This window comes from Periophthalmus magnuspinnatus, chromosome 16, assembly GCF_009829125.3.
Source record: "Periophthalmus magnuspinnatus isolate fPerMag1 chromosome 16, fPerMag1.2.pri, whole genome shotgun sequence".
In the NCBI taxonomy this organism is placed as follows: domain Eukaryota; kingdom Metazoa; phylum Chordata; class Actinopteri; order Gobiiformes; family Gobiidae; genus Periophthalmus; species Periophthalmus magnuspinnatus.
Genome location: NC_047141.1, coordinates 20303357 through 20317731, shown reverse-complemented (window position 1 = coordinate 20317731; position 14375 = coordinate 20303357). Strand labels below are relative to the sequence as shown.

At 40.1% G+C, this 14375-nt stretch overlaps 1 protein-coding gene across 1 annotated transcript in view; it reads left to right on the top strand.

Annotated features, from left to right (window-relative positions):
• The window catches only part of znf407 (zinc finger protein 407), a 115313-nt gene extending 102363 nt beyond the window's left edge, over positions 1–12950 (top strand). Inside the window, exon 10 of the mRNA XM_033981046.2 lies at positions 11782–12950. Within this exon, the coding sequence (XP_033836937.1) occupies positions 11782–12617 (836 nt within the window). The 3' untranslated portion in view covers positions 12618–12950. The remainder of the gene's footprint in view (positions 1–11781) is intronic.
• Positions 12951–14375: the final 1425 nt, after the last annotated feature.

Genomic DNA, 14375 nt, shown 5'->3' with positions numbered 1-14375 from the left:
TTAAAATGGAAAACACAAGGCAAGAAAGCATAGATATTTCACATTTTTTTCCAAATTACAGAAGGAAATTTTATTATCAAGGGAGCATAATTTACACAGGCAATTACAAGGTTAATACATCTTCAGCATCCCTCCTTAAAGCCCTCTTATATTTGTTCAGGGATCTTGTTCTTGTATTTTAGCTTAATTGGCTATGCGGAGGGCAACACAGAAGGTCTATGCACAATCACACACAAATATGCACACTACTGGGCATATAGCAGCATTCAAGAGAAATATATTATTTATCTTGGGATTAACGATCCCAAGTAAAGTAAAGCACGCAAAGGAATTCAACTTAAAGGTTTATTATGTTCAATGATGCTACTGATTTGTTTTGTTCTGTATATTCCCTGCTGCTATTTTATGTTTGTCTATTGGGATTAAAAAAACAAGACATTGGCAGGCAAATTCTAGCACATTTCTGGTTGCCATGATATTGTCTGAATTTTGTCATTGGTATGATCCAAAAAGATATTGAAATCTTCATTTTTGTCAGGTCTATTGTGACAAGATCTTTTTTTAACTTTTAACTTTTTTTTGATTAGTTATTTTCGGAAACCCTTCAGTTTGCTTTGACACTTGATTGTTTCCCTGTGTAAGCAGATAAAACCTGTTCTCTAGATGTTGTTGTTGTTGTTTTGTTTGTTTTTTTTGTTTTGTTTTGTTTAGTTTTTTTTGTAAAATCATTGGACATACAATATACAGTTTTATAAATTATCATTCTAGCCATATGTAAATGTGATTTGCATACTTTAATAGTATCTCAGAAATATGTTGACTTTTAATGAATATTCAGTAAACATGTCCCCAGGCCTTCCTACACATTGCATCCAGAATGTCCCTAACTTGTCAAAAGTCAGTGTTGGTGAGTGGAGCTAGGCTCAAATGCAAACACAGTGTGGATGGGGAGCTGTGGAAGCGTATTGGCAGCAATGTGAAGGCTGTGCCCAAACTAGAGTGGCTCAGGTCTGTTTTCTCTTTGACACACATGACAGCTGTGAGAGCAGGACTTCCTCTGTGTTTGGGAGAGTATACAGATTACACACATGTACACTGAGTTATGGGGGGATGAGAACTCTCACTCATCCAAACTTTGGCCATTTGCTTAAACTTTCCCGTACTCAAGTCAAGTTCGTAACAGATATATGCATATGTTCTCTGAAGTTAATAACTCACAAATTAATTATTCGTGATTTAATAAAAATTACTTTAATATGTGGTCTGAAGTTGTAAAGTGGTTTGAAGTTAAACCCGTCATTGCCAATCTCCTCCGAGTTTCTTGCCTGTCAGGTTGTTTTCCTCTGATTTGGCCTGTCTTACAGCCGCAGACACCATACCGTATGATAGAAATTCAACAGTGAAGCAAATTGGCAGAGCCACAGAGGGCGGATCGACAGTGAGAAGACAAGCTGGGAAGGAGGCGGAGAGCAGAGGAGGCAGTGTGAAAGATAGAGCGCTGAGATGGAGATGATGATGATGAGGGAGGAAGAGAACGCCTGGTTTATATAACATATCCAGGACGGCTTTGGCGTGCGTCAGGGAGCTGAGCCATCAATCACTCCATCTGTGTAAAATCACAAGCTGACTCCAATATTGCTAAATATTTATACTGTCACATAGACACAGGCGTGCAGATGAAAAGAGCCATTCATTAGAACCTTCTCAGACCTGTCAGGTTGGAGATGGAGATTAGAGGAGCTACCTCCCACTGCGCTGCTTCTCTCCTCAGCCCTATATATAGAGCCATCAGGACGATAAATATCTGCAGCCACGCTGAAGGTAAATACAGTAAATATGGAGTAAGAGCAGAACGACACAGCTAAACACAATTGTAAGTTTAAAGTCAACATTAGAGACTTATCAAGCTCAAATTTAGACTTATGTAAGCCTCATTGTGACATTCCTATTTACATGTAATTCATTTACAAATTTGAACAAATTTGTAAGCGTCAAGTAATCGCATCTAGTACTTAAATGTAGTGCTGAGGGTAGTGCACAAAAGTGATTTCATTATTTATTTGCGTGTGTGTGAACAAATGGTCCTGGAAGTAGAATAGACTAGTCATTCTTTTGGCTTTCACTATTGTGGGAACTGGAGGCACTCAGTGGAGAATCTTTTCTCATTATTCTGTTCTTGCCCCATAGCTTAGTCAAGTGCTTTGATTTCTAACATGCCATTATTTATTTTGACTGCCACAATGGACCACAGATCAGCGCATAGGCCAGTCCTCGACGACATCAGCAACATCATCTTCACATTGTAATTAACAGAATGGGGGGAAATTTCATTTTGATTAGCGAAAAAGCTTTTATTCTCCAACTCACATTCATAATTAATCATTAAATCATGGGAGAGTGAGTGAGACAGCGTGAGGAGAGGAGGGGTGCTCTGAGAAAAGACGATAGAAGGATGAATACAACGTCAGAGAAAATGGGGAAAAGGCATGTAATTATCTGTAGAAGTTCGACATCCCCTGTAAATCCACCGAGCCATCTGACATGGCTAATTAAAGAAGCAATCAAAAGGTCCACCTCCAGAGATTTTGTGAGAAAGACGAGAGAAGACGGCATCAGGACGGAGGGATGGAACAAGGGCTGTAATGGAGAGAAGGCGTAGAAAAATGGGAAAATATTGTGTTATTGTTTCTCACGTCAACCTCCTGTCGTCTCTTTCTATTGCATTTTGATTTTGCTACTCGCATTTGGTCCGTCACACTCTGATCACTTCTGACCTTCATCTGCCCAGTGCAAAATAACTGATTTACATCGTCAGGCAAATAAGCCGAGGCCTCAGCCAACTGTAATGCTATAGTCATATCTGGTTAGTCATTTTTAAAGTTGAAACGATGCTTTTCTGGGACACATAATCAGTGATGTAAGTCGGAGTCATCAGGTGTTCAGGCCTGCTCTCCCTGCTCCCTGCCGATGTGCACTGTATCAACCACCCACACCAATGTGCTTTTATCTACAGCCAACTGCTCTGATCCTCCACACGTTACTGTTGTTATTGCTAGACCTGTAACATACTAAAAGACTCCCATGTAAAACTGTGCATCCTGGACATTGTATTTGTACCTGTATAGGAATTCAAAGTTTTTCAAGTCCAGGACTGGAGAGTATTTTTCCCTCTTTCAGTGTGATGTAGGACTTTGTCAGCTCTGGCATATGTCTGGTCTAAATATAGTTGGTTGGGACTTGCTGAGTTCACTAGCTGTACTCTTCCACTGTAAGGTTTTCAGTTTAAAAGCAGGTTGAGTACAATACACTAGAAAAGATTCTTTAGACTCGAGGCTACTATTGTTATTTACATTAGCCGGGTGGCTTTTCAATTAAATGCATTTTGGTATAGCCCAAAATCACAACACAACAGAAAATTGTTGATTTAACCAGTATAAACAATGAAACAGTAATTGATCAATAAAAGTCAAGCAGATTGACTAAACTTCACAGCTAATCTTGGTCAAATGTTGTGATTAGTCAGCAATGGTTGTCAAAGTAGTTTTTTGAGTGAACTGTTATTCCTCTACTCGCATTGTCTGGTGGTGGATGATTAAAGAATACAGAAAACTGACACAATAGGCAGTTTGTATAGTTGATGAGAAGAATTGTGTATGGCCTCTTCACCTTTGACTTTTGACCTGTCCCCCCATCTGCCCTCCCTCTGGGGACAAAGACCTAAGAGACACGAGACACTGCGGTGATAGTGGAGCAGATTAGTCCTCAGCAGGTTGTCCTCTGTCAGCAGAAACAGGGCCCAGAGCAGAGCAGTGACCTGTGCTCCTCTTGACCACTGGAGCCTCTCACCTGAGCCCTCTCTGCGCCGGACCTCCGTAATTATATTGTCTCTAAATTTAGATGTCACTTCCACTTTAACTGGACATTTACTTTCTCCTTCCCTGATTTTATTATGTCATACTAGCACATTTAAACAGCATTACCGGGATGTCAGTCACTCCGACCAATTTGTCATTCGATTTATGACCATTTAACTCCTCATACATAGCCGTTTGTCTTTTATTTTCACTCCCAAGTTCTGACTTATGATGTCTTTTGAAAGATTTAGTAGGGAATGGTGAAATGGTAAAGCTGCAATATAATTAAACATACTACATGACCAATTTTTTAAGATCAAAAGCATTCTGGAACAAGTCCATATCAATAGTTAACCTTACACAGCAAGATAGATTCTCGCTATATTTGTGAGTTCACTACTCAGAATCCATCTTGACATGCCCCCGCTGTAAGGTTAATCGGGTGGATGAACCAATCACAGAGCAGCATTGAGGTTTGTGCTAAAGCCAAAAAAAGCGCCCAAGCAAACCAAAACAAGCATGGCGATGCTGACAGATTTTTTGGCTTGTTCCGCTTTGACCAATCAGATTCAAAATAATCTTCATGACTTTCCACATCAATTAATGCCGTATTCCGCAGGAGAAATATATTTACCATACGAGACCTGGGAGACATGAACACTCAATTGTCGTAACATACTATTGTCCATTTAAATCTACCATTGTGGAGACCTCTGATGTCGTAGGCCGGATAACGAGGACTGAGTTATAGGTGTTCTAGTAGCAGTAGTAGTAGTAGTAGTACTAGTACTAGTAGTAGTAGTAGTACTAGTAGTAGTAGTAGTAGAAGTAGTAGAAGTAGTAGTAGTAGTAGAAGTAGTAGTAGTGGTGGTGCAATTTCTCTCTTAAATTGTAGTTGGGTTTTTGTGGCTTAATCAGGCAATCTGATAGGTTAAAGATGCAAGTAATAATTACAAGACATTGTATCTCAGAAAACTATAGAACAGAAAATATTAAGGCAAACTACAAGATTTAAAAGCTGTAAGACCTTTTATTGACCTTATTCTGCCTCTCACTAAACCGCTTTCATTGTGGTGGATCTTCCAGTTAAGTGGGAATCCAATTGATTTAAATTGTGAATTTTAGAAAGGTTTTGCAGTTCAAATATGATATAAAGTAGGTTGATTTGTGTCAAGTGTTCAATGATCGTATGCTCCAACAAGTCAACACTGCACCGATTCTCTGGGAGGCTTTAAAATGGCTCTGTAGTCCATATAGAACTTATGTGCTGTCAAGATGGGCCGCCCCATGCAAAATAATACAACCCAAATGACAACGAGGGTGTCTGCAGAAACTTCCAGAATAAGGTGAATAGTAATGTTATGCTAGTTAACTTTGTCGATGAAGTACACAGCGCAGCTTGTGGCTGACAGATTCCTCACACCAAAGAGTAAATCAGCATCAGTAACTGTTTTGTGCCCCTGACCAGTGCCCCCCAATTCTCCATTTCCCTGGTGGTTTCCCAAGCTGCGTATAGTACTACTAAGAGCCCAGAAGGCCTGCTGTCAGTCCGTGCCCTCATTTCCTTGTGTTTATTCGTCCTTGGGGTGCGTCTCCATCTCTCTCGGTGCCCTGTCCACCTGGTGTCAATCTGGCTGCTGTATAATTGGTTGTTTTTTGGTCAGCCGGCCTGTCCTGCCTGGCTTTGATTCATGGCGTTTGTAAAGGTGACAGTAGAGGCTGTCCCTACCAGACAAAGTAGAGCCATCACTAACCGGACCTTGCTTGACCTGCTAGTTTGTGCAAACACACATACATACACACAGCTGTCCATACACATTCACGCATAGCAAAACGAGCAGGGAGGAGAGAGAGAGGCAGGTAAGGTCACTGTGTACACAAGACAACAAAGGACTAAGGGCATGGCAGCACTGTAGTCGAGTCACCAGTTTTGAAGTCCAAGCTCCACTCAATTATTTAGTGCTCAAGGCACTAAAGAGTGGACCAAAGAAAAAGCATGTAACCAAAAATAATGTGGGGGAAAATTACACATGGAAGGTATTTGTACTGTGCAACAAAATATATCCAAATGCCATTCATCAATGCAATTTAACTGATGAGAGAGAGGATATAATTTGGCAACCGTATAAGAAAAAAAGTTTTGCTTAGTTATATATTTATATAGTTCTAAAAATCCTGTTTTCCTTCAAGACGCAAATATGACACATTTCTAAGTTCATGTCTGATTGATATTGTTCAAAAATCAAAGTTTCTACAGAAGTCATTGTTTTAGTAGTGTGAGAATGAAGACATTTAGCATAGGGGCAATTACTTGGTTTCCGATGACATCACATCTCAGCTAAAATTTGTTTTGTTCAAATTCAGTACTTGTAATATGAGTTATGGGTCTAGTCACTGATGGAAGCATTTGTGAATTTACCTTTTGGATATTTCATGGTCTCACACTTTAAAGAATGATGTTATCAATAGGAAAGACTGGCTATCACATTGTTGAATCTGAAAACCACCTAGAGGAACAGTAAACCATATTATAGATGCATGAAAACTGAATTCATATAAAGCTGTTATTACATGTTCTCCAAAACACACATCCATACCTAAGTACTGCACCTGTCCATGCTTTCATTCATACCCAGGCCTTCCCTTGTGACCTGGATACACTCAGGACTGACACTTTATCTATTTAGCAGTGTCACCTTCAAAAGACGGCTCCTATCACACACAACACCCACTCACTCTCCTACCTCATGTGCTCAAATCTGCCACAAATAACCGCCATATGTGTGTCACGTTCAGCCATCTCTGCCCTGTTGTTTTTAAGGCACTGGCTTCATATTTATAATTGAAGGTAATGGGTCGGTAAAAGGATTGTAAAGGGTTTGTGCTGTGGTTAAGGTTGGATCCTAAGCTTTCCATGCTCTTGCTATTGACCTTGTAATTGATTTGGTGGGCATGTTTTTCATAGCTTGTGTTATGGTTTGATACGGTTTAATTTACTTAGACTGTCTTTGTGTTATTGGCTGCAATGAGGTTTAGAAGGTGTGTTAAAATAGGCCACATGTTAACGAATGGTGGATGTCCTGGATAGACCAAGCCTAATGTGTAGTTGTGTGATTGCATTTACTAGGCTTACATTTGGAGCGCCTGACCTGTGTTATAGCCAATGTAATTGATTGTGTGTGTGCTTGTGTCTCAGTGTTAAGGTTAATTTCTCTAACTGCTGGTAAGTGCTGTCTGACCGCTCCCCTGGCGGCCTCTCTGAGCTGAAGTAATGCCACTTAGAGCCCCCCAGGGCCCCCACCACTGGCCAGTGCATTGATCCATTGATCGATAATTGCATCTGTAGCGTACACTGAGCACAGAGGCTCCGGAGCTGACCTGCAGCTAACACAGCCCAACTATTGTACGAGTGGTGTCACCACTGTGACGCTTATCAAGCGGCAGTCCGGGGAGCACCTAAGTCTCTAAACAGGAGCCAGAGGTGTGCTGAGCCAATGAGGCCCACTTCATTTACTGTGTCATCCCATTCATTAGAAGCAATCATATTCTGAAATAGATTGGTAATAATATTACATAAAAGCAGCACATTTATTGGAAAAAATGTACTGTATTAAAATGTTTGCAAGAAAAGTAAAGCTGATGAAAAAATATTTTTAAATACATTTTTTTAGGATATAAAACATTTTACTTCTTCTTTTGAAATAGGCACATTATTTATTTATTTTTTTCTTATAAATAGTAAAATAATGACCTTCACTTTTAATTTACTACATTTTATAGATTGTAAACTGCAATATTGATGTTGAAATGATCGGCCCATTCACAGCCTGTTCAAACTTGCAGATCTGATCCTCAGGGGATGGTGTGATCCTCTGAGAATGGTCCCGCTTCTTCACTGTGGTATTTCACTGTAGCAAACAATACATTTTCAATTACAGCTTCTGTATTTTGAAAATGGCTACACTTTTTTTTCTTATATGTATGACCTGGGTTTGATTGTTTTAGGCACAACACTTTTGTGTTGGTGAGGTGCTGATGAGGTGCTGAAAAGTTTTTATATCAAACTAATTTATCAATTTACCTTATATCACATGCCGCCCAGAAATGTTAATAATTTTGATTGATACAAAATTATTGACCCCTCTACTCCATCCGCCTCTTGTCGTTTTATTCCTCTCAAGTAGCTTCCATCTTGTTTCAAATCACAGCCAATAAAGCCGGCTGCCTCCCTCTCCGTTATCCATCTCCCTGCTTCCTGTTAAAGCAGTCAGTGAGTCAGAACACTCCAAACACATATTAAACAGGCATCAGCTCCTCGCCGCGGCCAAATCACGCTCTTCAAATGTTGTTCTTCCACCGGGAGTGCAGGACAACTGAAGAGATGGGATCTGCAACATTAACTTGATTCACGGCTGCGGCAACTGAGTGACACTCCATAAACCTCAGCGGGCCAGCACGGAGCTAATGTGAGGCGCCCCTCCACCCCCACCGCCTCAGACACATATACATAAGACATATAGATAATAGACTGACCATATAGGACACTACCACCCGCATGGGACAGCAATATGGCATTCACCTATAAACATGAGTGATACCAGGAAGGCTCATCCATGCATGAATTAGAACATGCATGTAATATTAAGAGGATATACAACTGTGGACAGAAACCAGAGATTTGACTCCCTGACCATTCATAATCCACCAGTGATTTTAAAGGTCCTATATTACACAAAATTGATTGTTGTGAGTTTTAAGTCATGTTATAATGCTGTTATCTCCTCAGAAACATACCTGAAGTTGTGTTTTGTTTTCGGTCACACGTTTGAGTAATCCTGCGATATTAGTCTGTTTACATTTCCAAAGCTCAAAATGCTCTGTCCCACCTTGTGATGTCACGAGGTGGTAGTTTTCAAGTTAGTAGTAGTGTTCAAGTCAGCTACCTATTGTAATAGCCATTTTATCTTTAGTTCAGTAGAGATTGGCAGTTCAAGGGCTGAAATCATCCAAATATTCTAGTGAAGGTATATGGAGTTTAAAAACACAGTGGAGCACTTCCTGTATTAGCACATGACATTGTATTAGCACAGTGTTTTCTGTTTGAGGTCTGTGTGTTAATCATGGGTGAATGAAACAAAACACATCTCCAGGTATGTTTTTGATGAGGAAACAACATTATAACGTTTATCAGAAAATAATGTAATATAGGTTGTTTAAAGCTAGTTTAATGTTTGCTCAATGGCACAACTTAAGACTGTGTCAAAGCTGGAATTGAACTACAAAGCATCTCCGTGTCACCAGCTAACACTCCTAAACCATGCATGCATAGGACACTAAATTGCAGTTAAACAACTAAATATATTTATGATTTGTCAAAATTAGGTTCATGATATAATTATTTAAATACTTTATACTAATTACAGAACTCTTGCCATAGACCCTGGACCAAAATGGCTGTTAGACTAAGACTAACAGATATAAATTGCAGCTCTAGATATTACTGAGGTTATATATTACCACCTACATAAGCCGCAAACATGCACTTACCTATAAACATGAATGGTGCCAGGAATGCTTGTCCATGCATGAATTGTGTGTATTATTAAGAGGATATATGAGTACAGGAGGTTGTACATGCAAAAACACACACATACTTTTTATGGTTATCCAGCAGAAAAGTGCATCACCACTGAGTTATTGTCCTTTGCGGTTGACCTTGCGGCTCACGGTGGTTTGGCGTAGGCAGTTAGCATTGGCATAGCTCTGTGTAAATAGGTAACCTCTGCCGCTCCAAATGCCAACTTCCTCAAGCTGTTTCTGACAGCACTATTTCCCCTTTGCGCGCTAACTACTGCACTTGTCACTTAAGAAACAAATAGTGGGGTCTGAACTCATGTTTTCTGTAGTGTCACTATTAAACAAAGGCCTACATTGAGTGGCATTTTCACTCCAAAAGGCTAGAGTTAGAGAGATTTTTTTTTTAGGTCAACAACAAACATTTGCAATGGTTTACAGATCTATGCAAAAGCCCTGGACATTTTGAAAAGAGATGCAAAAATAAAAAGGGACAATGGTTAATATATACAACAAACACTAAGTTGTATATGTTCTTATTGTTTTTGCTTCTCATTTACCCTTACAAAGTAGTAAAGTGATTCATGCATGTTTGGCTGATCTTTATTATCGTGCAATCACGACGTCATTGATTTGAAAAATCCTATTCTCACATATGCTCCCACAGCTCTTTACTTACTTTGTTCTCAGATTATTTTTTTCTTAAACAGTGATACATGCAGTATTCAGCAGCATCATGTAACTATTTTGTCTCAAATGAAAACAAAAAACAAACAAAACCCCCATTGTTCAATACTGTGAACTGGTTTGGCAGCATGGCACTTTGCTGTGATGACGTTTATGGTGACGTACTGTAAAGGGGCAGGCAGAAATTGCCTTGTTTCTTTTATAAAGCTGTTATTCTTGTTAAAAATGTCCCAAATGTATTGATAATATGTCTTCATATATTAGATCAGATTTCCTCTACATAAATACACATCTTTAAGAGTAATAGTTATTACTCTGTCCCTCTCCATCACTTCACTGCACAAAGGACTAGTAAACACCTCTACTTATCGATATGAAGACATTTACAGTCACGGTTCATCTTTAGACTCTCCCTAAACTCAAAGTGGCAGTGCTGGCCACTTGCCTTCCTGTTGTTTTGGGAGCGTGCTGCTCTCTCCTGTTTACGCCGGACGAGGACAGGGCACACCTGGGTCAGAGCACAACTTTCCGATAGCACTGTCACCCTTGTGAGTACAGGACATTAAATGTCAGCAGGAGATAGGAATATCAATGATTGATGAGTTTGTTTCTCTGTTCTTTCACATCTCTGTGATCTTGCCTCTGCCTTTGGGGGTAAACCTTGTGCAGCTCAAATGTCAACTTTTAAGAAGTTGAAGTGTAAAATGTTTTGAAGTATATTTTGTTGAGGTTCTGAGAAATTGTTTGACTCAGACTTAAAGGCAAAGGAAATGTTTAGGAAATGAAAGAAATATACAGTTTAGACTGGCATGACAATGAGCCAGAGAGTGACCACAAGTGGCCAGTGTTTATGCTCTGTGTGAACTCAAAGTGTTCTGTGTAAGATTGTACAACAGCCTTTGCCACATTTGTATGGACAAGGGTATGAATGAAGACAGCATGTTTATGTAACTGCCCCATTGTTCTCTGACTCATGTTTTTTTAAAGATAGACAGAAATTGGTTACATGTGACTGTGACAACATTAGCCTGTAAGTGTCCATCTAATAGCATTGGCAAACCCATTTTGTGACTGAGTGTAATTTTTTTCATAGATTACCCCACAAGTGTCTAACTGAGGCGGGCACTGTTTAAACAATTGCATTTCTAACACTGTCCTATCACCTTGGAAACACCATGGCAACCTGTGATCTGAGAGGGCACAGTGTGGCTCAATTAGCACCCGCTGTATCTCCCACACTCTTCTGCCAGCCTAATATCTCTGCTCTGTCTCTTTTCAAGCATTAAGTGACACAAATATGAAGAGTGTGACATCACCTTTTAAATCGACTTATCTTGTTGCCTTTTCCTTTTTGTGCCACATGTGATGATAAAATGATAAATTAAACCACAGTAGTCAGACAGGGCATTTGGGTAGTTTGAGAATGTGCACAGTGCTATTGATATTTACATATGTTTTAAGGCTATGGATAAATAGGGCTTCAACATCAGAACTAAAGCAAGTGTAAACCAATATTAAGCCAGGACTGTGTATTGTTATATATTGTTGTATATATTTAAGCTCTAAATAACTAACTGTAACTATACAACTATATCAGAATCATTATTTTGTACATTTACATCTACAAAACCAGCATATTTGAAAACATTTTTGTTTTGTCTTCCAGGTATTGTTTCCAAGTCGTTTGAGTGCCGTCTGAAGGGCCAAGGCGCTGCGTTTGTGGAAGCTGATCTGATGGGTTCACCTGTGCGCCGAAAACCATCACTTGACTCGGGACAGGACGATCCAGTCCAACAAGTCATCATAATCCAGGGCTACAGTGAAGGCGAAGTGTCCATTGACCAAGCCTTGGAGGAGTCGGCAGCAGCCACGTTACAGACTCTAGCTATGTCGGGACAAGTAGCTGAGGTGCTTCATATCACAGAAGATGGACAGGTTATCGCATCTGGCAGGGAGGTTGCATCTGCTGGGGCGCACTTAGCTGGAGGCAGCACCCAGTATGTTGTTTTAGAGTCAGGGGAGGCCAGGGAGCAGCTCGGGACTGGAGTTTCTGTGCGGGGACAAAGCCATATTGTATCAGAATCATCCACCGCTCTTGACGCTCTACTCAGCGCCGTCACAGAAATGGGCCAGCAAGAAGAGATGCAAGGAGCGGCTACTGTAGTCCAAGAGATGGTCGGGACAGTGGAAAACGGTGTACCCATGGAGGTGGAGGTGAAGCAGGAGCAGGAGGAGGTACAGGTGGTGGAGGGGACAGGGCAGGGGGGCATGCAGGAGGTGCTCCAGCTGGCCGCGTCTCAGATGATGAAGGAAGGACTGACGCAGGTGATCGTGAACAATGACGGGACGCATTACATAGTGACAGAGCTGGATGACTGCACGTTACAAGTGGAGGAGGGTCTGTACGGGGAGGCCGGGGCAGAGCAGCAGGGGCAACAGGAGCACAAGGAGATGGTGGTCTATGTGGATGGGACTCCTCATAATGTTGTACTAGAGGGATAACATTATCACAGTTAGACATCAAGTCTTCCTTTGTTGAATTTTTCACTGCATTTTTCTTTCTTTCTTTTTTGCTTTGTTGTTAATTTCTGACAGGTAAGAGCTCAGTGGATATGTTGTGGCGCTACATGATTTGCTCATCTCAAATTTTCTGATCTTATGACAAAATGAATTCTTTCTGGAATTTAGTAGGTTAATCTTTCTTTTGTTGTTGTAGTAAGCTTTTCGTATAAACTGCACTAATGTTTTTCAGGCTTCCTTTTTGTAAAGTCAATACATTGAGAAATACAAGGATTATCTTTTTCAACAATAAATTAAGAATCAGAGTTTTAAAAATTGCGTTGTGATGGTTGTGATCTTTAATATTAATATTTGAAAATACCGTATTTCCAGCTGTGATCCTTAAACTGATCTCGAAAGCTTTCAACTTTAAAACACCAACATTACATTGCTACAGGCATGCTTTTTCATTCTTTGACTTTACCACAGTTTACATTTGAACAAATACAATAATCACAAAATTGCCACATTCTTTGTTCCTTTGCTAAGACTACTCATTAACGTGCACATTTAAATATTACATTTGACAAACCTGCTTCGCATGTTTTTATTTCAATGATAATAATCTGATGGAGAAGTTAAAGAATACTGTCTACTACATTTCACCTGTAGTGTTTTTCCTTAAGTCCCCTACAGCTTCATATACCGCACAACACACTCCACTATATGCTATTACAGACGCAACAAGTACATGCATCAGCTGCTAGGCCCCATCATGCTTTCTGATCACTAACACAGTCATTACCATTATCATTATCGCCATCATGATCACCATCATCCTAATCGTCTTCCTCATTCTCTGCCTCCATCAGGCCCATTCTGCTCATTGCCTACAACACTCTATTCTTTTTTTCCCCTGCAGTATTCAGCACTGGAGGGAGAATCAATATTCATTTAGGCCCCTACACAGGCCCGCTTTTCTGATGGAGTGAGTGGGAGAACGCTATGACGGCTATACAACACAATGGCTGACCACTGGAAGCAGAGAGAGAGAACACTTGGACCAAAAGGCATCAAAAGACCATCCCTTCCACACATGCAGAGAGAAGGTGGGCAGAGGGGAAAGAGTGGAGGAGGATTACAGATGGATGGAGAGAGATGAGGGCAGTGAAAGAGCAGTAAAATCCAAACTGCACAGTTGGATATAGTGAGGCGGACTCTTAATTTCACATAACACCTGTCTACCTTTTATTCTTGCTGATGCTCTCTTGCCGACTTGGTCAGTCCACATTCAGCCGTGTAAAGCCTCCATTATGTCAAACAATCGAGAAAATTACACTCAAGTGGATTTTTCTCACAATCAAGGTTTGTTTTTTGCACTGAAATTGCACTAGAAATACGCACACATCTGTGACTATTTGAGATTATATACTACACAGCAAAAGTTAATTCATTGTAAAAAAGCAAATTGAAGTTAAAGCGTCAGTATAATCAGTCATCTGTTGTTTGAAATTGATGCTTCATTTTATGAGTAAAACGTTAGGTTGTATTAGAGCCCCTATATTGATCGTTTGAGGTGATCTTTGCATAAGACGTTTTGGGGGAAAATGCATTACTTTACATATTGCAATGTTAGAAACTAAGTAAGTTAATCAAACATGTTTTCTAGTGGATCCTGGACATGATATTGTTTTGCATGTAATGTTCAACAGTATGGTTTTAAACGTATAAACCTTATATTGCTCAATTACAGGCCTCTTT